The sequence below is a fragment of the Mchenga conophoros genome, linkage group LG12 (assembly GCF_057382185.1).
Source record: "Mchenga conophoros isolate Kocher_MC1m ecotype Shallow Benthic linkage group LG12, M_conophoros_male_GT1.1, whole genome shotgun sequence".
Lineage (NCBI taxonomy): Eukaryota > Metazoa > Chordata > Actinopteri > Cichliformes > Cichlidae > Mchenga > Mchenga conophoros.
The window spans coordinates 9,889,401-9,916,760 of NC_140537.1; the positions used below are offsets into that span (position 1 = coordinate 9,889,401).

General features: G+C 42.1%; 1 protein-coding gene across 5 annotated transcripts; it reads right to left on the reverse strand.

The window, feature by feature from the left end:
* Positions 1-127: 127 nt before the first annotated feature.
* Positions 128-26,686, reverse strand: ccdc180 (coiled-coil domain containing 180). 5 transcript variants are annotated; one of them, XM_085293615.1, is made up of 37 exons: positions 26,513-26,686; positions 22,883-22,980; positions 22,731-22,801; positions 22,142-22,251; positions 21,909-22,037; positions 21,603-21,713; positions 20,509-20,604; positions 20,265-20,428; positions 18,821-18,928; positions 18,600-18,679; positions 18,285-18,373; positions 18,025-18,144; positions 17,764-17,937; positions 16,632-16,747; positions 16,130-16,256; positions 15,898-15,958; positions 15,760-15,821; positions 15,463-15,644; positions 15,214-15,383; positions 13,816-13,996; positions 13,587-13,733; positions 13,368-13,512; positions 9,714-9,830; positions 9,557-9,634; positions 8,815-8,898; positions 8,486-8,640; positions 8,178-8,233; positions 4,964-5,015; positions 4,145-4,234; positions 4,001-4,067; positions 3,648-3,783; positions 2,344-2,504; positions 2,136-2,261; positions 1,961-2,057; positions 745-838; positions 459-570; positions 128-334 (listed from the first exon to the last, which is right to left on the reverse strand). In XM_085293615.1, exons 1-37 carry the CDS (start codon positions 26,570-26,572, stop codon positions 197-199), a joined length of 4,164 nt encoding a protein of 1,387 aa, XP_085149741.1. In that variant the 5' UTR covers positions 26,573-26,686; the 3' UTR covers positions 128-196. The 5 variants fall into 5 exon arrangements, 4 of the variants coding, with proteins under 4 accessions (XP_085149741.1, XP_085149742.1, XP_085149740.1 ...); XM_085293616.1 differs by having other exon boundaries at positions 21,921-22,037; positions 22,731-22,804; XM_085293614.1 differs by having other exon boundaries at positions 22,731-22,804.
* Positions 26,687-27,360: the final 674 nt, after the last annotated feature.

Genomic DNA, 27,360 nt, shown 5'->3' on the forward strand with positions numbered 1-27,360 from the left:
TCTGGTTATGGGAAGGCTCTCATTCTGCTTCTCTTGCACGGCTGATGTAGGTGGTCAGATGTTCATGACTCTGCTGCTGGTAGAAAAAAACAACAACTGATGTCAGGAAGTTTTTCTTCTTCTCTGTTTTATTAACAAACATTAAATGCAGTAAATGTCATCACAGCCTACACCAAAAACTTTCAGTCAGCTGCTGCTATGTTGGCTTCTGTATCAGTTTCAGAGAGTGTATCTGTTGTCTCCAGTGTGTGTTCCAGCTCTGCTGTCCGCTCAGCTGTCTTCGTTTCATGTCGTCTGAGAGCAACAGTTCCAACTTGACCACTTGCTCAAACCGCTGACACACACACACACACACACACACACACACACACACACACACACACACACACACACACACACACAAACATTAATTACATGTGTCATTTTGTTTGTGTGTGTGTGTGTGTGTGTATACACACCTTCATAGCAGTGTTTCTTTGCTCCATAACAGTCACATGTCCTGGGGTCCACTTGGATGTAGCGATCGAAACTGTTGTTACCGTAGTATGAGAAGATGGCAGGTCACCTGTGCTGTTGGTTGTCATGTCCACACACACACACACACACACACACACACACACACACACACACACACACACACACACACACACACACACACACACTTTAAATTGACTATAGTTTCTTCTCTAGTCACAAACATCTGTACTGCCAGGGGTAACATGCAGGTCAGAGGTCAAAGGTTACCTATTTTCAGCGCTTGGTCTGCTTCCTGTTTCAGATGCTGCTTCTACAGTAACAGCACCACACGTCTGCTGTCGTGCTGTTGCTGTACCAGTTTCTATGGAAACAGGTTAAACATAAAAATTATTCAAAGTTGTTTTGGAAGTACTCATCTTGAAATGCATCTGGGAACTTATCTGGGCAGAAATTTTTAAGCACTATATAAATAAACTTTAATTTCATTGGTTACCCAGATATATAAAATGCACGTGGGAAATCACCATTCAGATGCTTTTAAATTTTAGTGACTTTATCCAGAAAGTATTCACTTCACTTGTTTCACATTTTGGAATGTAACAGCCTTTTCACCTCAAAATTCTACACACAATACCCCACAATCTTTGCTCAATACTTTGTTGAAGCAGCTTTGGCAGCAATTACAGTTTGAAGTCTTTTTTGAGTATGATGCTACAAGCATGGTACACATATTTTGGGGTAGCTACTCCAAATTTTCTTTGCAGAACCTCTCATGTTTCATCAGGTGGGATTTGAAGGATTGGTGCACATTTTCAGATCTCTCCAGAGATGTTCAATTGGGTTCAAGTCTGGTCTGTGGCTGAACAACTCAAGGACATTGACAGAGTGGTCCCAAAGCCAGAGAACTTTGTTTCTCATGGGCTGAGCATCCTTCATATGGTTTTTCAGCAAACTCCAGGCAGGCTGCCATGTGCATTTGACTGCTGAGTCACTTCTGTCAGCCCAGGGCTGATTGGTGGAGTGCTGCAGAAATGGTTGTACTCCTGGAAGGTTCTTGTCTCTCTACAGAGCAATGCTGGAGCTCTGGCAGAGCAATCATTATGTTCTTGGGCACCTGCCTGATGGATGCCATTTAAATCCGATCGCTCAGACAAACTTACATTTCCAAGGTCATTTTATTGGAATCATCAATAAACTCCAATAAAAAACTATTCAAAAACTTGACAACACTGCCATCTTTTTACATATGAGCCTAAGCGACTATTCCAAGGTCTGATGTCTTGGTGCTAATTACCACAGGGAAATTGCTATGTAGGCTCCATTACTTGCAGCACGTCAGGCAGGTGATCATCTATGATTTATAGCCTAACTGAACAGATGTTTATAATATGTCCATTACAGCTTAAGGTAAGCATCTCTGCACACACACACACACATGCACACACACACAGCCATTATGATGGTACAAATGAGTAAAGGTTACCTGCAGGGCTAAAGAGGTCATTCATCTGATGGAGCAGCTTCTCTGTCAGAGAAGCCAGTGATGTAACAAACTCCTCCCCTCTGCCTCTCACACATTCCTGCATTCAATAATAAAATGCACACTCAAAGTGAGACTGCAGATTAGAAAGGTGTTATCTGGTGCCACTGTCACATACCTGCAGCTCAAGGTGTGCACTGGAGATAGTGCTGTGTAGCTGCTGCTGTCTCAGCTCTTCTCTGCTGTTCAGCATCTCCAGCTCATCCTCCCCGAGAGACGTTCGCAGCTGACCTATGTTCACACTCTGACAACCAGACACATAGAAACCAGTCAGCTTGCAGATCTTTACTGTCTGTATCAGAGCCTTCTGCATCACAGCTTCACACCTTCTCCTTCTCACTGGCTGCCAGAGTCTTCTCCAGTTTCTGTGTGAGTCTCGCCACTTCCTCTCTGAGCCCCGACCCATGCTGTCGCTCATGGTCACTGATCAAAACTGCAGGTGATAAAAGTAGCAGCTCCTCGAACACAGACAGCTGCTTCACCACATCTGACCCATAGACAGGTAGAGACAGACAGTGTGTATAAAATTTTTAGGTGCTTATTCTGTGTGACTGCTTTGAGATATTTGTATCTTTCTAAGATATATAAGTTCAGCCTGATGTTCCTGTTTGTATCTCTCATGTGTCTGTTCTAATTCTGTAGTTTTTGTTTTGGGACATGGGAAAAATATAGCTTTTAGAGATGGTGACATAGAACAGCTCAAACATGTGCATCATGAGCTGAAGGAGAGACTGAAAATGGCAAAAGTGAAATACAAAAAGGAATCTACAGCCCAACAACATCTGTGAGGTGTGGAGAGCAATCAACACCATCTCTGGCTACAGCAAAAACAAAAGACAGCCACTCCTGGGTGAAGTGGGTAGAGCTGATGAACTCAACCAGTTCTTCAATTGATTTTACTGTGTGGTCACACCTACATCCACTGCTGCTCCTCCATCACTTTCTCCTAATTCTTTTCAACACGTGGGCATCTTCAGTGCAACTCCTCCAATTGTGTGCTTCTCAACCACAGCTCCCACGTCTCCCTGCATCTCTAATATGGCAGCTATTTCCTATCTCACACCTGTTCTTCCACCATTGTCTGTCACAGAGACAAAGGTGGGATTGGAACTAGGAAGACTATGCTCTGGGAAGGTTGCTAGTCCAGATGTTGTGTCCAAAACCTGCCTATTCACTCCCCTCCACAGTTGCTTTCTCTGTATCAGGCAGCTTGCAATAAATAATTTAAACCTGGCAACTGTCGTTTTAGTCCACTCTTTGGGACTGGTTTAAGTTACACTCTAACCTGTTAAACTTTATCAGTTGTCATTTTACTGAGCATGTGCAAAAGGGTGTAACTATTGCACTGGAGTTCAGGGCAAATCTCATCCACTCCAGTGGTCCTGCCACTAAGGAGTTTTTAATTTACCTCACCCAAGGTTGCTGAGTTCAGAACGGAGAAAATCCAACTATGTATATAAAGGAAGGCTGGATATTTTCATCTAGCATCTGTTTGGACCAGATCTTCAAAGGACTGTTAGAGTTCAGATTAGGACAAGATTAAGGCCTCAGCCAGATTACAGTGTAAAATTATAGAAATGTTAGTCATCAAAAAGATGGACAGAAAATTGTTGTATTACTGAATGGGTACCATCTCTGCTGGTGTCCAGAAACCTGCTTGCCTGCTCGTGGTATCCCACCAGCTTCTGCTGCGTGTTCTCAATCCATTGGTCCAAGGAGTCAGGAAGAAGCTGGAAACAGCTTAGACGCTCACTGCGATAAAAGTCCTGATGGATGGACAAGCGAAAGGTTCGTGTTAGTTTGTGCAGGTTGAGGTCAATTTGAATTCAGTTTGGACCAATGATAACATCAAGTGAGATGATGTGGATCAGTGTGAAGTTAAAGTGGAACCTTAGCATCAGAAAATAATTTAATTATCGAGTGCTCTGTGGTTTTCAGGAAACTGTTAGGGATAGGATTTCCCCTCAGTCATGTTTATGTTACCTCAGCAAGCTGCAGGAGAATGTCATTGGCTTTCCACAACGCCAAATTAACTTTGGAGCTAAAAGACCTGAAATGCAGAAATATCATAATGGAACTAGAACATTCCATAAGCTACACATCAGATCTGAATCAGTTGGGACTCACTGTGCACTCTGATCTGGTTCGGGTCCAAAAATCTGGAACCTTCTCTCATGCCTGATATCAGTCCTGATAAACCTGGCGCCCCTCTTTACACTGAAATACAAACACAGGTTAAAAATAAAATAGGACAAACAAGTCATAGATTATCTATAACATATATCTATTAGTGGTTATTGTACTAAAAATGACCTTAATATGAATCCTCAAATTTGCCATTTTGTCTACAGCTAACCTTAAACCTCACATGACCATGTTTGAAGGAAGGGGACAGAACGGATCAGCTAACACCATTTGATTTGGGTAACCCTAACCCTACAATTCTTCTCCCTAGTCTTGGCAAACCCCATTTTCCTCTAAAAATAGGACATGTGTTAGTCAACTGTGGAATTCTGTTAGGGATATAGTATCCCTTACTCCATTATCCTAATGTACCAGATTATGAGATTTGTGACTTATGGAAATAGGTCTTGGCAATAAGAGAACAAAAAATAATTGTATTCGACACACTTCTAAAATATTTATATTATTCCAGAGAAGTTTAACTTTATTTTTCACCAAAACATAAGGTTAGGTTTCGGGGCAATATACTAGGATAATAATACTAGAAGTATTAGTGTATGACATTACAGTATGACAGTTAGAAAGACTTAGATAGTATTTAAAAATAATAAAAAATTATACAATCTGGGTGTAAGGTCATCAGTGATGATGACATATCAAGAAAGTAAAATGGCTGTCAGTGTTGTTATGTTTGCGACCATAAATAAAATGACATTGATGTTCAGATGAGTTGCAATGCATCATGTTTCTACATGTGTTTACCTCGGTGCATTGACAGAATCTTGTCTCTGCTGAAGCTGGATAGGATTCAGACCTGCAGAAACACAACATGCTGTCAGTCTGAACTGGGTTGGCTGTTAAACACCAAACGCATTGCAAAAAACCAACAACACGAAATTGAGAATTTTCCAGATCCAAACTTGCTGTATAACATATATACACACCGAACACATTTTGTGGAAAATTCCTCCTCAAAAAAACGCACTTTAAAAGAAAATAAGTTGACAGCAAGTCATGATGAGCTGGTTCTGACGTTTCTAAACAAGAAAAGTAAGAAACTGAGATTCTGGGTTCATCCAATTCTCACAAGTAGGCAGCATGACCTGGAGCAGCGTATAGCTGTATGTCTGAAGTAAAACAGAATTATTTTTCTATTTCCATCTCTCTAGTAGTCAGTACTGGTGTGCGTTTGAGCTATGAGGGCATTTGTTTCCAAATGCAGTCTGCGGTCAGATCTGTTTATTTGGGTCCAAAAAAATGAAGGTTGGTTTGAAAAAATAAATGCCAAAAATGTGTCCCAGTGAAATAACGCGGTCAGTGTGAACAGATGCACAAAGAATAGCTTTGTCTGAAAAATATTTAGAATGCACAAAATATTCATATTGATTTTATGCATTCAATGTGTGAAGCCCTTCAGTCACCAGTTAATCATCCAGGCTTAAGGGTATGTTAAGAAAGGCTGACACACAGACACACACCTTGTTTATATAGTCTTTGGTTACGCTGAACACACAAATGAAAAACTGTAATGCCAAAATACTTCATTTGAAAGTTTTCAGTTCGTGAAAGTTTTTTTTTTTACTAAGGATATGACTGAGTTTCAGTCAGGTTTCAGAGCTCATCACAGCACAGAAACAGCTTTAGTGAAGGTTACAAATGATCTTCTTATGGCCTCTGACAGTGGACTCATCTCTGTGCTTGTCCTGCTAGACCTTAGTGCAGCATTCGATACTGTTGACCATAATATCCTATTAGAGCGATTAGAACATGCTGTAGGTATTACAGGTACTGCGCAGCAGTGGTTTGTATCATATCTATCTAATAGACTTCAATTTGTGCATGTAAATGGAGAGTCCTCTTCACACACTGAGGTTAATTATGGAGTTCCACAGGGTTCAGTGCTAGGACCAATTCTGTTTACACTATACATGCTTCCCTTAGGCAGCATCATTAGAAGACATAGCATAAATTTTCACTGCTATGCAGATGACACCCAACTCTATCTATCTAGCAAGCCAGATAATACACACCAATTAGTTAAACTGCAGAAATGTCTTAAATGGTAAATGGCCTGTATTTGTATAGCGCTTTACACAACCAGTCATCCACCCATTCACACACTGGTTAAAGACATAAAGACCTGGATGGCCGCTAACTTTCTGCTTCTTAATTCAGATAAAACTGAGGTTATTGTACTCGGCCCTGAAAATCTTAGAAATATGGCATCTAACCAGATTCTTACTCTGGATGGCATTACCTTGGCCTCCAGTAACGCTGTGAGGAACCTTGGAGTCATTTTTGACCAGGACATGTCCTTCAACGCACATATTAAACAAATATGTAAGAATGCTTTCTTCCATTTGCGCAACATCTCTAAAGTTAGAAATATCCTGTCTCAGAGTGACGCTGAAAAACTAGTTCATGCATTTATTACTTCCAGGCTGGACTACTGCAATTCATTATTATCATGATGTCCTAAAAACTCACTGAAAAGCCTTCAGCTAATCCAAAATGCTGCAGCAAGAGTCCTGACAGGGACTAGAAAGAGAGAGCATATTTCTCCTGTTTTGGCTTCCCTTTATTGGCTTCCTGTTAAATCCAGAATTGAATTCAAAATCCTGCTCCTCACATACAAGGTCTTAAATTATCAGGCCCCATCTTATCTTAATGACCTTATAGTACCATATCACCCTATTAGAGCACTTCGCTCTCGCACTGCAGGCCTACTTGTTGTTCCTAGAGTATTTAAAAGTAGAATGGGAGGGAGAGCCTTCAGTTTTCAGGCCCCTCTTCTGTGGAACCAGCTTCCAGTTTGGATTCGGGAGACAGACACAATCTCTACTTTTAAGATTAGGCTTAAAACTTTCCTTTTTGCTAAAGCATATAGTTAGGGCTGGACCAGGTGACCCTGAATCCTCCCTTAGTTATGCTGCAATAGACATAGGCTGCCGGGGGGATTCCCATGATGCATTGAGTTTTTCCTTTCCAGTCACCTTTCTCACTCACTATGTGTTAATAGACCTCTCTGCATTGAATCATATCTGTTATTAACCTCTGTCTCTCTTCCACAGCATGTCTTTTATCCTGTCTTCCTTCTCTCACCCCAACCGGTCGCAGCAGATGGCCACCCCTCCCTGAGCCTGGTTCTGCCGGAGGTTTCTTCCTGTTAAAAGGGTTTTTCCTCCCCACTGTCGCCAAAGTGCTTGCTCATAGGGAGTCATATGATTGTTGGGTTTTTCTCTGTATCTATGAAGTGCCTTGAGGCGACTTTTGTTGTGATTTGGCGCTATATAAATAAAATTGAATTGAATTGAAAGAAGGAGTTTGCATGTTCTCCCCGTGTTTGCGTGGGTTCCCTCCGGGTACTCCGGCTTCCTCCCACCATCCAAAGACATGCAGCTTGTGGGGATAGATTAATTGGATAATCTAAATTGTCACTAGGTGTGAATGTGCGAATGAATGTGAGTGCAAATGGTTGTCTGTCCCTGTGTGTTAGCCCTGCAACAGACTGGCGACCTGTCCAGGGTGTATCCCGCCCCTCGCCCTATGACAGCTGGGATAGGCTCCAGCGCCCCCCACAACCCTGAAAAGGATAAGCGGAAGCGGATGGATGGATGGATGGATGGATGGATGGATGGATGGATGGATGGATGGATGAATTGAAAGAAATCCTGATCCTCACCATAAACCTACTCAGCCCAGCGAGGTCTGAGATAACCTGGTGAAAGCTAAAACCACTGTAAAAGTGCTCTACACAATAGAAGTTAAGGCAAATTCTATTGTAATGCTAGAATAAGTTAGCAATACAAGTTCAATCCTGTGACCAGTTTTTAAAAAGAAAAACAGTGAACTGCACTAAGCTGCCTACAGGTTGTATGAGTGGTGAAGTAGTTTATGTGCAACTCTCTGCAACACTACTGAGAAAAAAGACATATTTCCGTCAGAATGAAAAAGGAAACAAATGTTTGTACTTTACCAGAAGATATCCTTTGTCTCCGTTCTCTTTCCTTTGCTGGATCTTGGCAACTAATCCTGTATGTTTGGGTGTTGGACAGAAATAAGGGGGTGAAACATTTTTTGTCTGCATAATCAAAGAGTATCACACAACCAGCAGTAATCTTGTTCCTGCAGCAGCAGGATTATTAGTGCCTTCTATTAAAGTTGGAAGTTGTAATGTCTGAGTTCCGAGTTAGAATTTTCAACTGGAAGTTGGATTTTCAACTCTGAAAATTAGAGCAGCCCCATCAACCCAAAGTTAACTTAAATGGACCTCCACATATATACCTGTTCAAGGACCTGATGATCCCCACAACAGGATCATCAAGGGGGTCCATATTTGTTTTGTTTGGCTGCAGTAAACCAGGAGACAGGTTTAGCAGGACCTGCTTCCTGGATTTATGGTGACCTGACAAAGCAAGGCTTTCCTCCAGTGCAGAGTCCTGAACACAAAAATGAAAAATTAATCCACATGGAAAGAAAATAGACCGGGTCAAGACTGTCTGCAAAAGGCAGAAGAAAAATAGAAGATGAGGGCATAGACCCCATGCAGCCTAGAAAGAAGAGAAGCAGTGCAGAAAAACAAGGCAACAGGTGGTGGATAGGAAGTGACATACCAAACTCAAATCCAGGTACTGACAGCACTCCCTGAGTTCTTTATTGATTGATGACAGGAAGGAACAAACCTGATCTGGAGACAGCTGCATATAGAGAAAATATTCACGTTGGAGCTCTTGTTCTTTGGTATAAGTACTACAGTCCTCTGTACAGTAACTGAATAGGAGTAATAACAGTAGTCATTTGACCAGGGGTGAAAAAATAATGTTATGTTACTACTATAAGTATGGACACAGATTTTTTTTCTGTGGCTTTTGTTTAATTATGTGCAGTTTTGGTGGAGTTTGTACTGTTCATTCTTGCCTCTTTTAAATCTACCAGTTTTCCCATTTTCCTGCTTTTATTCCTACCAGCCCTGTTCAATTAGCCAATGTTCATATTATATCTGGATTAGATCATCTCCATTGTCATCTTCTCAAACATGTCCTGACAGCATCCAGCAAACCTGCTTTTCAGAATTGTTTCCTGGAAGCTCTGACCACGTACACTGTGTTCTTTGCAGTTTCACCACAGCCCTCAAACTTGTGGAAATAAAAAAAATATAAGCTTCTGTTTCAGAGGTGCACAAAAAGATGACCACGAGTCTGAGATCACTCAAATTCATATCAGGTAAGCCTTTTGGTTTTAATTGGTCCTGTTCTTGGACATTTTTGATTACCTCTTGTATTTATGGGCCACTGTTCTTCCAGCTGCAATATAACTTTGTCACTGCACAGTCAAATCTCCCAGCTACCTTACTACCTGTGTGTCATCCAACATCTTCCTCAGGTCCTCCAGTCTTTTGCTGATAACAGTCTGCTGGTGGTTACTTCTGGCAGCCTGGACGGGCCCAACAGTATTAATAAACAACCAGCAAAGACGGAGAGAGACAAGCAGACAGAGAGAGAGAGATGGGCACCTCAGCTTTGATGTGAACTTGTGTGCTGGTGATCATTTTCTGGGCGTCCTCAATAAATTTCACCTCAGACTTCAAAAAGGACAGTTTCTCTTCCAAGGGAGCCGACACTTCTTTCACCTGCAAAATATCATTAGACTGTTTAATGTTGAACACCAGAACTACCTCTGGAGTCTCCACTAGTGTGCATAGAGTATTGCTACCATAAATATCATGTGAAAAAATTCAGTTTCTACCTGCCAGACATTTAGTGGTCTCACATATCATTCCACTTTAAAACTTATTACTATTACTACTTATCTCTCTAGTTGCTTGGACTTTTTCTATATTGTTCTATTAATTAATTAATTAATTAATTAATTAATAATTAAAGGTAAAGACCCAAGAATCTGCTTTGCTGACAACCAGATATAAACACATTATATTCACGATCTATACTGTATACACAGTGGGGCAAAAAAGTATTTAGTCAGCCACCGATTGTGCAAGTTCCCCCACTTAAAATGATGACAGAGGTCAGTAATTTGCACCAGAGGTACACTTTAACTGTGAGAGACAGAATGTGAAAAAAAAATCCATGAATTCACATGGTAGGATTTGTAAAGAATTTATTCGTAAATCAGGGTGGAAAATAAGTATTTGGTCACCTCAAACAAGGAAAATCTCTGGCTCTCACAGACCTGTAACGTCTTCTGTAAGAAGCTTTTCTGTCCCCCACTCGTTACCTGTATGAATGGCACCTGTTTGAACTCATCATCTGTATAAAAGACACCTGTCCACAGCCTCAAACAGTCAGACTCCAAACTCCGCCATGGCCAAGACCAAAGAGCTTTCGAAGGACACCAGGAAAAGTATTGTAGACCTGCACCAGACTGGGAAGAGTGAATCTACAATAGGCAAGCAGCTTGGTGTGAAAAAACCAACTGTGGGAGCAATCATCAGAAAATGGAAGACATACAAGACCACTGATAATCTCCCTCGATCTGGGGCTCCACGCAAGGTCTCATTCCGTGGGGTCAAAATGATCATGAGAACGGTGAGCAAAGATCCCAGAACCACACAGGGGGGCCTGGTGAATGACCTGCAGAGAGCTGGGACCAAAGTAACAAAGGTCACCATCAGTAACACACTACAACGGCAGGGAATCAAATCCCGCAGTGCCAGACGTGTTCCGCTGCTGAAGCCAGTGCATGTCCAGGCCCGTCTGAAGTTTGCCAGAGAGCACATGGATGATACAGCAGAGGATTGGGAGAATGTCATGTGGTCAGATGAAACCAAAGTAGAACTTTTTAGTATAAACTCAACTCGTCGTGTTTGGAGGAAGAAGAATACTGAGTTGCATCCCAAGAACACCATACCTACTGTGAAGCATGGGGGTGGAAACATCATGCTATGGGGCTGTTTTTCTGCCAAGGGGACAGGACGACTGATCCGTGTTAAGGACAGAATGAATGGGGCCATGTATCGTGAGATTTTGAGCCAAAACCTCCTTCCATCAGTGAGAACTTTGAAGATGAAACGAGGCCGGGTCTTCCAACATGACAATGATCCAAAACACACCGCCCGGGCAACAAAGGTGTGGCTCCGTAAGAAGCATTTGAAAGTCCTGGAGTGGCCTAGCCAGTCTCCAGACCTCAACCCCATAGAAAATCTGTGGCGGGAGTTGAAAGTCCGTGTTGCTCGGCGACAGCCCCAAAACATCACTGCTCTCGAGAAGATCTGCATGGAGGAATGGGCCAAAATACCAGCTACTGTGTGTGCAAACCTGGTAAAGACCTATAGTAGACGTTTGACCTCTGTTATTGCCAACAAAGGTTATGTTACAAAGTATCGAGTTGTATTTTTGTTATTGACCAAATACTTATTTTCCACCCTGATTTACGAATAAATTCTTTACAAATCCTACCATGTGGATTCATGGATTTTTTTTCACATTCTGTCTCTCACAGTTGAAGTGTACCTCTGGTGCAAATTACTGGCCTCTGTCATCATTTGTATATAGTATTTGTATTTGTATTCTATTTTTATCTTATTGTATATTTATTTTATTTTATTCTACTGTATATAGTATTTTATTTTATTCTATTCTGTACAGTTGTGTACTGTATTTATTCTTATTGTATTCTAATTTTTGCCCCATAACTTTTGCACTGTCCACTCCTGCTGTGACAAAACAAATTTCCCACGTGTGGGACTAATAAAGGTTATCTTATCTTATCTTATCTTATCTTATTTTAGGTGGGGGAACTTGCACAATCGGTGGCTGACTAAATACTTTTTTGCCCCACTGTAAAAGATGTACACAGCGACCTGGACATTGACAATAGTGTAAGAAAGCAATATTGTTTTTCAGATTATTCCAAAAAACACCAATAAACACCAGATTATTGGACATAGGGCCTACAGTAGCATGTTCCTAGCTATCAAAGAGACTGGGTCCTTTCAATTTAGAGGAGTAGCAGCTCTACTCTGAGCCCCTCCCCGATGGCCCAACTCATCACCCTATCTCTAAGAGAGAGGCCAGCTACTCTTAGACAAGGCTCATTTCCGCCGCTTGTATCTGCAATCTTGTTCTTTCCGCCACTAACGAAAGCTGGTGACCATGGATGAGGGTAGGGACGTAGGTATACCAGTAAATTGACAGCTGTTGGCTTTATCAGGCCACCCCCTGATAAAGCCAACAGAACTGCATCATCTGCAAAAAGCAGAGATGAGATTCTGAGACCACTCAAGTCGAAGCCTTCCACCTGGTCCAGTGTTCTGCCCAGTCACATCCTTCCAGGTCTCACTGTCGTTGCCCACAAGTGTTGAAGTCTCTCAGTAAGACGACAGAGTCCCCAGGTGGACCTTCCTCAAGCATCCCGCCCAGGGACTCCAAAAACTGTCATTCGACACATAACCGCAGATCACAGTTATGACCTATTTCCCGACCCGAAGGCACAGGGAACAAACTCTAACGCCAACCAGGAAAAACTTGGATTGCTTTGGCTGTATGTTTTGTGTAATTTATACTTTTTGAATAGCTCTTTGTCTGGTCCCTCACCCAGGACCAATTTGTCATGGGGGCAAAAAGTCCACTGACAACATAGCCCCTGGAATCCCTGGGACACTGAGGGGCAAAAGCTGTTATAAAGGGGAAACTATACAAATAAAGAAAATGTGATTGTTGGTGCCTTTTGGAGGATTAAAGAATTATCTAAATAAAAGTTATCTAATATGTTTGTGCTTCACTTATGGTGAGTGATATTCTAGTATTGTCCCAGTGTGTTACTTTCCACTGTTTAGCTAATATGCTAATATGTGCGTCTGAGCATTGCCCCAGTACAGTTCATGTATGCAGTTTGCTTACTATGCTTGTTACTGTTATCTACCTATCGAACATTCCACTTTCTTGTCCAAATATGGTAACTTCTGACCCCAACTGTTCTCAGTGAAAACACTAAGAATAAGGTTTCAAAATCCTGAGTCCACAATTAAATGGTGACCATATGGATCTTTTATATATAGTCTAGGTTTGATGTCATCATGGGGCCACCAGGCAAGAGAATTGGGATGGAAATAGGAATTTTGTCCAAAGAGCGACCAGGCTCTACTCGACCATTTTATGCAAACTGTGCTTTACAGAAGTAACAATTAACAGAGGATAATACATTGCACCTTCTGTAAGCTCCTGGATTCAAAAGCCTCAAGAGCAGAGTAGATGGACTCCTCAGTTGTGCTGATACGCTTAGTTTCCTCCCTCACCCTTCTCTGAAACATCTTTAGCTCCTGAGGTGCAAAATCTCCTCCTTCACTGAACAGCCTGCAGGAGGAAAACACACTCATCTGGTGATGATCACTTTGTTTTGCTGAAGAGTCTGCTGCAGCTGCCGTTACCTGAAGGAGCTGAGGAGTTGTGCTGTTTTGTTTCTGCCCTCCTCCATTCTTATCATGACTGTCTGTCTGAAGTTGGTCAGCCAGTCCTGCGTTTCTTTGATGTGTCCATGCAGACAGTCCTGCAGTGTGGTGCTAGCAGCCTCCCAACTGCAGAGAAACATACCTGTGGTCAGTGTCTCGGTCTCACTAAGCTAACAGTCACATAAAGGTGCAGATAGACAGTTTTTACTGTTGACTGCTGCTGGCTGTTTGGATGTTGGCCTCAATGTTGGACAAAGTGACCATAAGCTCCATGTTCTTTTTCTTTATGGAGGCCTGCAGGTCTTGCAATTCCATCCTACAGGAGGTCAACAGGTCCAACACACCCTCAAAGTGGGTGTCCACATGCTGTCTGTGGAGCTGTAGCTCAGCTACGCACAAAGACACAGTTTGGTTAAGAGGTGTTTTCATTATTAACCTGTCACTATATGCTTCTAGCTGCTTCTGTAAAAATAATATGGGAAGGACCACAGACTATTAATATAGATGGACATTGGTATTGGTAGTGACGTGCTAAGCAGATGCTACAGAAAGTGAATGACATTTTGTGACTTCAAGCATCTAACTTAACTGCTGGCAATGAGACGTATCCAGACAAGAGGTAATCTTTTCCCAAAGAAGCTGATTCTGAATACAATTTTGGATGTTGAACTTCCAGTGGGAGAAACAGTGGGTGGCTGTAGCTCAGGAGGTTGAGCAGGTCACCTACTGATTGGAAGGTTGGTGGTTCAATCCCTGGCTCCTTCAGTCTGCATGTCAAGTATCCTTGGGCAAGATACTAACCCCAAGTTGCTCTCCGATGCATCCATCAGGGTGAATGTAGTTAAAAAGCACTCAGTATAGAGAAAGTGTTTGGGTGAATGTGACATCTTGTCTAAAGTACTCCGGCTGGAGTAGAAAAGCACTATATAAGAATCAGTCCATTACCAATCAACTTTCTTACCTGGATTATTGAGCAGACAAGATAATCTTTTCTCAACTTCCACGCAAGCTACTAATGGGAGTGAAAGATATAATTGATTGAAATATGGCCTGGTATTAAATACTGTATGCTACAGGGTCACTTAGGCAACTGGAGCATTGAAGGACCACTAGCTGTTAGCTTCAAACAACTAGACTACTTCCAGGGTGGATGCAGTTTTAAACCTGTATTCTTTTCAGTGGCCAGCATGAGTGAGTCATTTAGTTGAAAAACAAAATCTTATACGAGGATAATAATAATTAACTGGCAAGGTCGGAAAACCTATTATGAGTTGCTTCAAAAAAAAATTTCACTGATGATTCTATAACTGCAGTTTTATTGTCGATTTATGTCAGTGGCTGTTAAAGTTAGACATTAGAGACATTTTAAAATCATTTCTGAGTGGCAGCACTTGCTTGTAAAAGGATTTGGTGTCTTTTAGCCTCATGCATTCAAGTCTGATTTCAAAACTTAAGATGTCAGTAGGAAAAACGTTGAAATCACTGTTTAAACCCATCTTTTATATCCATTCTGTGAATCATGATTACTAGCATGTGTTACAGCAAATTCTGTAACCTTTGACTAACTTTCACCAACATTTGTGCATTGTTTGTGTGTGTCTGTTACCCATGCGGGGCTCGTATATATGGGTCTTGATATGTCGGGGGCTCAGCTGCTGGAGTTGGAGCTCCTGCTCTGAGCGCACCGCCTCCTTCCTGTCTCTCATCATTGAAACCGCTAAACTGAGCACATTGTGGAAATGCTGCTCCAGGTGGTTCAAGAACAGAGTCCGGGACCTTGACACACAGACAGTCAGCCTTTGAGGTGGTGATCTTTCAACTGAGAGTGGAAATACAAGCGTGCGTGTGTGAGTACCTGCTCAGTGAGTCCAGGAGGAGGTCCACAGGAAATAAGCTCAGGTGTGTCTCCCACTCCAGGTTGACTGGCAGGTTGGGAGTGGAACATCTGAAGACAGGAGCTGAGTAGACCACATCTTTTGATGAGGTAAAGGTGACAGAGCTGCTGAAATCACAGATCTCCTTCAGGATGGACCCTGCCTGAAATGCATGCACACACACACACACACACACACACACACACACACACACATAACCATTGATATTTTCTGGATCAATCAGAAATTGATTATTGTTTATCATTAATTAGCATCACCTCAATTAGCCAATTTTGAGAGCTGTGTGAAGTTTCAGGACTTTCAATCTGCCAGCTGGTTTCTACACAAACAAATAAACATGTCAGTACTAAATAAAACCAGTTTAAGTATCTGAGCATGAGTGTGAAAGAACAGACCCAGGTATGGGCTGGATCGGCCGCTAGATGGTTGGACAAGCTTTTCCAAATCCCCTGGACTCTGAGAAAAAAAGAGACATGACTTAAATTGATGATAACCTTTTTTAGAGGACAATGAGATGAAAAAGTCAGATGTGTTCAGATCGATGCAAACTATTTCAGGTTTCACTATAATTGTGTTTCTGTGGTTACCGGCTACATGTAGTGAGTGAGGTCTGTCTGCTATGGTTACCGGTTGGTAGGTGTGACTCAGGTGGTAGAAGGAGCTGAGGTTCCTGCTGTAGGAGACAAGCTCCTCCAAACAGCACGACGGGTGAAGATTCAACAGGGTCCATTGATCAATGACAAATTGATTGCAACTGCACGCACACACACACACACACACACACACACTGAAAATTAGGACCTTTTATTCAAATTCACCTTTCTTCCTGCCCACACAACCTCTGTCCTTTTTACAGTTAAAGTTGTGGCTGTGTTCGCCTCCGGCCAATCAGACAAATGATCATGTTAAATAATCAGAGTTGGTCAGCTAAGCTTTGCGTTTTCATGATGTGATTGATTGTTCCCTGGGGAACTGTACAGACATTGCTTCCCTGCTATGGTCCAAGGCAAAATGTTAACAAACTGGGTGGGGATGTTGTGAATTTCAATATTTGTAATAAATTGGAGAGAAAATGAACTTTTATTTGGATTTTGCTTTGGGATTAGCCTTAGCTGGCACCCTGTAGTACCTGTGCTTAATCTGCTGCAAGTAACCGATAGTTTTGTCCAGAGATGTCTTCAGAGCATCCTCACTGCTCTCTTGACGGAGTCCTCCTAACAGGTCATCCATTTGCATCTTCCGTTTCTGATAGAATAAGAGCAAGCATGTTGGAAAAGGGAACCTGTCATGCTCTCTCTTGGGCAAAAGTGTGAAAACCACGTCGACCTGTGACGGTAACTTACCTGTATGTAATTTGTTAACATAAATCCTTTAAGGTGCTATTAAAAACTTTGCCCGCTTCCTGATTTCTTAGAGGTTTTTTTCTTCATATTTGTCACAATTACACGTTTCTGATCATCAAATAAATTCTTATATTAGACCAGTGGTTCCCAAACTTTTTTTACTTACTTTTTTGTTTACATGAGATGAATTGCAGAATGGCAGATTGAGAGAAAATACTGTAAATCTTACTATCTTCAGGTTTTACACTCTTACATATACACACGCAGTTACTGTCCCTCCATTTAGAAAGGCAGAGGCATCATGGTGGAATTATTTTACGTGTAGTTGTTTTTTTCCTGGGTAATAATATTCAACATTGCTATCAATACATTTTTCAAAAAATGCCTCTCTGTGCAAAATGGGTTCAAAAACATAAACAACTGTGGGATGCTGTTTGTCTGTAATTTGGACAGGGGGAGTAAATTATGGCAGGATCAGCCTGATATTATTTGTATCCCACTGTAACTTTACTGTATAAAGAGCTAACATGTCCAAAATGTCAGAAGTAGTTAGTTATCACAAGTTTGTGAACTAAAAATCAAGAATGTGGGATACTGTTTGTCCGTGATTTGGAGAGTCCGGCGCCTGCTCCTGACGCAGGGAAAACCAATTCTGCAGGGGAGACCTACCTTGGCACTTGTGCAGGTGAAGCCAAAGGGAAGATATGCTTCACCATATTTTCTAGTCTTTGGCTTGGAAGGAAGTTGGTTTAGAAACATATTTAGCGATGCCTCATCTCCTGCTTTGCGTTTGTGTGGGAGCCCCGTCGAAAACCTGTCCATTATGCTAGCAGTGTCCAAGCATTCTTTTTTTTTTACTACTTGATTGTGTTTGTTGTTTTTATTTGACTTACCTGCTTGTGTTTTATTGCAACTCACTTGTAAGTGCTGCTGCTGTGAGCATCTGAGATCATTCAGGTCTTGTTGTAGTTTTTCATCTCTCCTCTCTAATCTTTGGCAATGTGTCTCCCACAGCAATGCTGCTGCTCGCATGACAACAAATACACTTCTACTTAGACTGAAAGCATGACGGGCCACAGAGTCACTGCTCACCTGCAGACAGACAAGCAGAAAGCATGAACACGTGGATGCTCTGATACAGTGCACAGAAACAGTCTGAGGCAGGTTTACGTGACTGACATCTAAAGCGGCCAGCTGCTCTTCATCCTGACTCTGCTGTGCTCCAATCACTGTGAGAAGCTGTGAGTTGATGATGTCATTCACTTCCTCTTCTGACAATTCCAAAGATGAGAGGACTTCCTGTAGGATGACAGGTTAAAATTACAGGCCTGTATGCTGGAATGTAATCATTGCTACGATGATGTAGCTGCAGACAGCAGTCAGCTATTAACTAAAGGTATTTGAAAGCTGCTACATCAGAGCTAACCAAGCGCATTTACCTTACAGCGCTCCACCTCCGCCAGCCGATTCTGCCATGTCTGTTCAAAGCAGCAACGCAGCTGATGGAGAAGCTCAGTGTGGAAATGCTCTGAACACACAAATACAAACCTACATTTATCATCACCATAGTATAACTCAGACTTGTGCTTCTGCCAATTTACCACAAGCAGGATAACAGATGATTTGGATGACTTGGTAACATAGCTGCTTCATGAAGGTGATACAGTGATGTTTTCTGCTGTTCAAATAGTGATTTAAGTTTGTAAAGTGAAACTCATACTGTATCAGTAGTAGTGACTCCAGAGGACAGTTACCAATTTGCTGATTGACATCTGTTAGTTGGTCAAACCAATCAGACACCAAAGCTTTGGAGCAGGTGGGTGGGACAAGAGAGCTGAAACACAAAGAGAATATGTGACTTGACAAGAAGAACACGGGGTGAAAACAAAAGAAATTACACTGAAACTGGACTGACTGGATCTCCAGGCAATGAAAAGATTATGATTTATGTTTGTTTATTTTCACCTGATCTTACCTGATCTTGTTAATGATGTCACGGCGCCGTTCAGTCAGATCTTGCTGGGTTAGTTTTATCTGCTGAACTGAGGCCAGCTGCTGATCCTCATTCCTGCTGCAGAGACCTCTACGACACAAATACTACTGATTATCAGCCAGTTCAAAAACTTACCATGGTATACAATTTGGAGTGATGCCTGATCTTTCAGTTGTAGGACTGACTGTCACAGCAGTTCTGAAACTGACCACAAATATAGAAAAATATTAGGAAATAAAAGCCCTCCAACTTGTCCAGGGTCTGGGAGTTAAAAAATTAAAGCTGCAGACATTACCTCAATGTCAGTTTGAGATAGTGTCCTTGTTAGACAAATGTTAGGCAAATTGGTCCTTGGTGAGTGGCCAAATAAAGAGTGATTCAGTCAACACCTATGGACAGAAGAAAATCAAGGTACCAGTGTACCATGTAGGGTTGCCCAACCCTGTAGCCAGGCCTCCAGACAGAGCTGTAAGAAGAGTGTCCGGTGGTGAGGTTCACCTTTAGTTCTTAAAGGCTTTGGATGTTGTAGGGCTGTCTTGGTTGACATGCACCTGCAACATTGCGTGGAGATCTGGGGCCATGCCTATGGATCGGCAGACTGTGGTTGTGATTCCCATCTTTGAGAAGGGGGACTGGAGGGTGTCCTCTAACTACGGGGGGATAATACTCATCAGCCTCTCTAGAAAGGTCTATGCCAGGGCACTGGAAAGGAAAGTTCATTCATTCGTCAATTCTCTGATACAGGAGGAACAATGTGGTTTTCATCCTGGACCCAGAACATACAACCAACTCTTTATCATCTTAAGGAGCTATGTGGGAGTTTGCCCAACCAATCTACATGGGTGAAGTGATCTGGGAACATTCCACTGTAAAGAGGCTGCAGGGCAGACTCAGGACACGCTGGAGAAATGATATCTCTGGATATAATGGATGGATGGATGAATGGATGACAGTGTAAAGATAGTTATTTAAACATTTAACCCTGAAATGTCTCACAGTCTCTCAGTTTTCTTCATGATGAAATTACGGAAAATGTTCTGGTATCTGATTACCCAGACTGCCCTGTATTTATAATAAGTTAAATTTAATATTGTCAGCCACTTTTTGCCACCCCTTCTTTTTTGTTTTCGTTGCTTTGGTGACAATGCCTGTAGTCTAAATCCCAGTCCTCCCCTAACAGGAATTCTTGCTTTGCTGAGGAGAATCTTCGTGCCCTGCCATTATTGATATATTCTGTAGTTAATGACTTCTAGAGTCATAAGAGGAGTTATTTTGGATTACCAAACTCAGCAATTCCAATCTAATTCTCTTCTGACTTTGGGAAAATGAACAAAGTGGATTAGAGTGTTGAACAAGCTAATCCTGAATCTTTTAAGCTTCTGGCTTCTTTAACTCACATCAATGTATAACATGGTGCTCCACTCACCTGAACTGATCTACAATTCTGTGGACTCTTTTCCTTCTCCAGTGACTCAGACAGTCCTCCCAGTGCTGACGAAGGATCGACTCCTTATGTAGATTTTCCTCCTGGAGGAGCAGCAGCAGTCGGGCAATGCTGCGACGGTTTGCTAGCATAGACTGATTCAGCATCTGAGACAAACAGAGATATAGAAGTGCAATTTATCATTTTATGTAGGTTAGAGGTCAGATGAGAGGTCACAGTGACTTACTGTAGCTTCAGTGTGGATCAGCCTGTGGATGTCAGATGGATGCAGGAAACTGATCTGCTCCAACACACGGTAGTACTTCCTGATAATAGCTCTGATCTATGAGAAAAAGAAAAATACATTGACTGAACTGCTCTTTTTCTAGAATGATTATACAGCATGTACATCATTTAATGTCTTAAACAAACAGGAAGTGGTCCACAAGTTTGAATTTTGGTTTGGTTTTTCTCCACAGCTGCTCAGCAGTATACACACTGGCTGTTCTATTATTCTATCCACTTTGTGTACCAGTACCACTGAGGGCAAACCAGCCCCAGAGAATCAAACTACCACCACCATCAATGACAGCTGATAAAGTGTTCTTAGGATTGAAAGCCTCACTTTTACTACTCATCATGCTATCGTGGCCAAATAGTTCAATCTTTGTCTCTGACCATAAAACCTTTCTCTTGGGGACATTTGGCTACTCCACATGAGCAGCTGCAAATTTCAGCCAAGATTCAAAGCGTCTGTTAACGAGCAGGGCCTTCTTTCGTGATCAGCACTCTATTATTCCATGAAGATGTAAAACCCGGTTTTAAATCATTTTCCTCTTGTCTCAGGGTGATAGTTTGGGTCTTCTTCCAGACCTTGTTAAAGTCGTGGCACATCTGAACATTTGTTTGAACTGATCATCTTAATATGTGCTCCAATGACTCCAAGAGACCTTCCCAACTTGTGTAAATGTACAATTCATAGATCAACCACTTCTTTACAAGGCTGTAAATGTAGAACCTTCAGCAGCACTTATTAAAAGACTTAAGTGAGTCTATGTATATATTTAAGCTTGTATCCATACTTGTGTCAATGTTTGGATTAGTTAAAATCCAAAACAAATTTAAACTTGTGGACCCAATTTCTGTTTTTAAGACATCAAAGCTGTTGTATAGTCCTTCCACCATAGGAAAAAAATAGTTTAAAGAAATGTATTATGAAGATTTTAAGTATACTTCTGACCACAACTGTACAGTACTGCCCTCTATTGTTCAACCACTGACTGTGGGTGTCAAATGGTTTCTTTGGGTAAAATTTTAAGTGTCAGTGACGCTCAGTCTGACCTGGTCAGTACGTTGTTTTTCAGTTTCAGTCAGTTTGAGGTTAAGTTCTACGATAGTGGTCTTCTTCAGCTTCACGTCTTCCTCTACCTTCTTCCAAAGACCGTGGATCTCCTGCACACACATGAAATTAACACTCTCAAAACCAATCACATTTCTCCAGCCCATAAGATATTATTTTCACACTCCACCAACCATACCAAGTCTAATTATTCTGAAGGTTTGGCGATTTTTAAAAAAAATCACAAGCTTCATCAGGCTGCGGGTTTAAAACTGTATTTGATCTTCTAAACTTTATGTCATGTGTACCTGCATACTGACATCTTCCAGATCTTCCAGCTGATTCATTCTGACTTTCAGGGTGTCCAATCTGAGATCCACCTCCTGCAGACTGGACAATAGCTCCTGACTGATGGCCTTCACCTGAGTCTCACACGCCTGACACAATGACAGACAGTGGCCAATAATTTCACACAGAGTATGTATTGTGACACCACAGCATGTATTGCCCTCAGGTGCAGTGTAACTACGATGCATTGTACCTGAGACAGCTGGCTCAGGTCTGAATCCAGCTGTTTGAGAGCCTCTTGATGTTTTTGAATTTTTTTCTCTGTCAGACGTTCAATGATGTCAGAGCTGGGATGATCAACAACTAAAATAAAGAGAGAAGCTTCTGACTGTGATGTGAACATTGACATTTTAACTTAATGTTTCTGTTAGATTAGCTGATCTAGCTGCAAACATTCAGGTCTGAAAAATGAAGTGCCAAAAACCCCACCCTGTAGTCTCTCTTCCTGTCCAGAAACAATTAAATCCCAGCTTTATAGTAGTAAAAAGCTTTTTTAAATGTTACAAAAAATTGCTTTGCCCTCTGTGAATAGTAACCTGGGCCTGCTGGGGGCTCAGCTTTGGTTGTGTTAAGGAATGGTGGGCAATGAGACGCCATGCATTCTAAAAAAGGTAAAAACAACAAGTGAACACAAGTAAACCTAGATCCATTGTCCACCCTGTATGTAGCCATGACTGCACATGACTTGACAGCACAGTTTTGGGCGAGTGGCACCCCAGACCCACTTTAGCTACGACCCTGTTGTATTGCATGTCTGTTGTAGAAGTAAAAGCACCACTAACCCACGGCATCTGGAAGTCTGCCGACATCATCTATGACATCATCATCATCATCGTGTTCCGCCTGCTGCCTTCTACTAAAGGAAAAAACACAACATGTTTTGAGAGAGTGGATGCAGTACAGATATGTAACAGTGGTGTGTGTCTCTGTCCACCTGCTGGTTGTGCTGCAGTGTGTGTTGCTGTCCACAGCAGACAGACAATTTGTCCTGGTGTCTCTGCATCCGGCTAGAAGAGATCTGGACAGCTGAGCCTGAAACACATGAGAACAAGAAACAGCTCAGTCACTGCTGCAACAGAACATGTCAGCCCTCGTCAGACATCTTGAGTTCTGCTGATCAGTGAGCCCACTTTGTCAGTTTTACTCTTCAAGGAAGAAGGAAGGAAACAGTGAAGTGGTTCTGTATGAACACAGGAGGACGTGTGCACAGTCAGACTGTACACACCTCCTGCGCTCACAGTGCTCCTACTGCAGCATCAAATCCCACTGCTTGAGGCCTCTGTTTGTGATTTCTTACTGGGAAGGAGTCAGTAAGGTTTGTTTACCTCTGCTCCATGATTCAAAGTATGAAAGTGTCAGCTTTTTCTAAAACATGCTTAACCCTCATCAAATCAATGCATGCATGCAAAATCAGTAATTAATGCAACAAGCAGCACACTTCAATCGTTATGTTCATATCTTTTCTTTTTGCAGTCTGCAGTTCATGGGGCAGTTATCAATGGTCAATGGTAATTTTATTGTCCCCAATGGGAAATTGATTTGCAGTCTGTCCGTACACAGAGAGACAAAAACAAACAAACACCACAGCCCAAATTTTATCATCAACAAAGTGCAATGTGCAACGGCAACAAGCCTTATGGTTTAGTGTTGCTATGGCTGTAAATGTGTACTTCGGTGACTCCCAAATGCTCTGTGCTAATGAGAATTTCTTTTTCAAGTTTATGTATAATATTTAAAATGTAAAACTTAACCAGATATGGAGGGAAGAGTGAGTTCAATCTTCCCTCCATATCTGGTTCAGGCAGGCAGCTGGAGCTCTGCAGCATCATTCACCAGTGTTGGTCAAGTTACTTTGAAAAAAGTAATCAGTAACTAATTACTGATTACTTCCCCCCCAAAAAAGTAATCCCATTACTTCGGTGATTACTTATTTTCAAAAGTAATTCGTTACTTAGTTACTAGTTACTTTTTAAAAACATGATTTACAACCTGAATAGGTGATAAAGCAATAGATCTTTCAGCCCTATTCTACTTTCTGCATAATCCATCATGTAAAATATAATCAAATGGAAAAAGTCTCTTTTTACATTTTTTTTATTAGTTTTAATCTTTTAACTTTATGCCAATTCTGAACAAATATGGTATAAAGAAATCTTTAGAGTTTTACCAATGGAAAGACTGAGTGCAAATTAAGTGCCAATGAAGATATTTTTTTGGATATATGGCGCCCGCTATTGGATTACTTACCTGATGATCTGAAGAAAACCATAGTGAGAGGGGCAGCCCCACTCCAATGGCGGGTTGAGTTTGTCAGGACAAATGTGTAAATGACTGGTAGACCGAATTATATATATTGTATTAGTTTTTCGTTTACATGTCTCAGACTGCTTATTGTGTTTGTTTTTTTGTTTTGTTTTTTCTCTCTGTTGTTGTTGTGGTAATTGTTTTTGTCTTTTGTTGTCTTTTTTGTTTGTTTGTTTGTTTTTTGTATAAAGGAAAAAGTAAATAAAGATATGATGAAGAAAGAAAACCTGGATGGCCTCAAATTTTCTTACCTTCAACGAGGATAAAACTGAGGTAATTGTTTTTGGACCAAGCTGTAATTTCAATGCCCCAGATTTGGAATTATGTAACCTAACATGTGCTAACATGTTCTTGGATAGCATACTTACATTCAAGAAACAAATTAATTCAGTTGTCCAGCGGTCCTTTTTTAAATTAAGGCTCCGATCCAAAGTGAGATCTTTTTTATCCTTTAGAAACTTGGAACGAGCAATTCATGCGTTTGTTTTATCTCAAAACATTAAGGCCAGGGCTGCCCTTTTCTCCGGTTCTGTTCATAATTTTTATGGACAGGATTTCTAGGCGCAGCCAAGTGGCGGAGGGCTTTCGCTTTGGTAGCCTCAGAATCTCATCTCTGCTTTTTGCAGATGATGTGGTTCTGTTGGCTTCATCGGGTGAGGGCCTCCAGCTCGCACTGGAACGGTTCGCAGCCGAGTGTGAAGCAGCGGGAATGAGGATCAGCACCTCCAAATCTGAGGCCATGGTTCTCAGCCGGAAAAGGGTGGAGTGCCCACTCCGGGTCGGGGATGAGTTCCTGCCCCAAGTGGAGGAGTTCAAGTATCTCGGGGTCTTGTTCGCGAGTGATGGGAGAAGGGAGCCGGAGATCGACAGACGGATTGGGGCTGCAGCTGCAGTAATGCGGACGCTGCACCGGTCCGTCGTGGTGAAGAGGGAGCTGAGTGTAAAAGCGAAGCTCTCAATTTACCGGTCGATCTACGTCCCTACCCTCACCTATGGCCACGAGCTGTGGGTAGTGATCGAAAGAACGAGATCGCGGATACGAGCGGCAGAAATGAGCTTCCTCCGAAGGGTGGCTGGCCTCTCCCTTAGAGATAGGGTGAGAAGTTCGGCCATCCGGGAGGGGCTCGGAGTAGAGCAGCTGCAGCTCCACATCGAAAGGAGCCAGCTGAGGTGGTTCGGGCATCTGACAAGGATGCCCCCTGGGCGCCTCCTGGGTGAGGTGTTCCAGGCATGTCCCACCGGGAGGAGGCCCCGGGAGAGATTATATCTCTCGGCTGGCCTGGGAACGCCTTGGTATTCCCCCGGATAAGCTGGAGGAGGTGGCTGGGGAGAGGGAGGTCTGGGCCTCTTTGCTTAGGCTGCTGCCCCCGCGACCCAGCCTCGGATAAAGCGGATGAGGATGGATGGGTTTTATCTCAATTGGATTACTGCAATTCACTATACTGTATGTGGGTGTCAGTCAGTCCAGCTTGGCCCGGCTCCAACTTGTACAGAATGCTGCAGCTCGCCTTTTGACTCGTGTGAAGAAACACCAACATATTACTCCGGTGCTTGCTTCCCTTCATTGGCTTCCAGTACGTTTTAGAATTAAATTCAAAATCTTACTTTCGACTTATAAAGTGCTAAATGGCCAGGCACCGGACTTTTTGTCTGACCTATGTAATGTTCTTATTCCTCTATGAATAAAACATCAAGAATTGCTCCTGGTGCTAGCTTCAGCTAGCTGTTTATTATTCTTTCTACCACGATAACTTCTTCTTCTACTCTGTATATCTTATTGATTCCAGAGCGCCCCCTGTGGGTAGCTTCAACAATAGCAACTATTATTACAACCTATTGCAGCTTTATACGCCCTCTAGTGCCCTTCGATCAAGCCATCACCTGCTCCTTACCTTACATAAGTCTAGGATGGTTCATAGAGGAGATCGGGCACCGATTGTGGCACCGAAAATGTGGGATGATCTACCTCTCCACATTAGAAAGGCCCCAACTGTTACTCTTTTTAAATCGCATCTTAAAACATTTTTTTTTTACTCTGGCTTTCGAAACTGTATGAGAGTTACCAATTATTTTATCCTAATTTTCTTTTAATTTTCTTACCTGTTGTTGTTGTTGTTGTTGTTAATGTCATTGTTTAATTGTTATTTTGTACAGCACTTTGGTCAACTCCCTGTTGTTTTTAAATGTGCTTTATAAATAAATAAATGAAAATGAAATCTCTTTGTTGCGGCGTTCAGGTAAAGTGTGACCTCAAACCCACCTGAGCGTCGAACAGCTGCCGGTAAACTTCCCCGCTCGGAACCGCGGTGCTCTCACACATGACGATGAGGCTTGCTGCAATCTTCAGTCCAGGCTGACAGTAACACTGTTTAATAACCTTTCTTTCTGTTGTCACACACACTAAACCATGTACCTGCTCGGGCTGAGCGTTTTTCCCGTCACCATGACAATGTAACTTGGACGAAAGCTGTGTGGCGTTCAGGGTCAACGGGAAAAATGTGCCTTCTGTTTGCAGTTCCAAGAAATCAAACTTTTCTTACATTTTTACCACTTTCCTGGTGTGAAGGAGTAAAAAGAAGGTAAAACGCAAGTAGCACCGAAGCACCTAAAGCCAGTATGGACAACCAAAGCGATAGACCGAGAAAAACACAGCTTTAGTTATTTGGGCCAACTGTCCCTTTAAATAAACATTGTCATAAACGGAAGCACCGCGACCTCGTCCATGTGTCGAGATGGTTCCTCAAACTGCAGTAAAACAATAAAGTCCTAACATCCAGTTTGAGGTTCCTCAAAGAGCTCAGCTCCAGTTGACCTTTTCTTCAGACTGTGTCACTCATCAGTTCTGTATTTCATTTTTTTTTCACATTTATGTAAATTATTTGAAAATTGCTAGAAAGCAAACCTACTGTAGCTGAAATACTACATGCTGTAGTTATTACTGTTCCAAAATGTAGCTGAAAGTGAACATAAAAAGCTGGAGAGTAAACTTTGCTGGTCTCCAAAACCAGAGAGTGAAAAACAAAAGATCCTCTGACCCTCCACACCACCTCTCCATGGAATTGTGAAGAAAACACCTCCGATGACCTCTTGAGGCTGGCTCCAGAAGCG

Coding starts and splice junctions, on each gene's coding strand:
- ccdc180 (XM_085293614.1), bottom strand. CDS start 26,572: ATGTGTGAGAGCACCGCGGTTCCGAGCGGGGAAGTTTACCGGCAGCTG. Junction 13,734..13,815: donor ACAGCCAGCAGCAGTCAACA/GTAAAAACTGTC, acceptor GTTTCTCTGCAG/TTGGGAGGCTGCTAGCACCA. Junction 3,784..4,000: donor TTCTCCTGCAGCTTGCTGAG/GTAACATAAACA, acceptor TCCATCCATCAG/GACTTTTATCGCAGTGAGCG.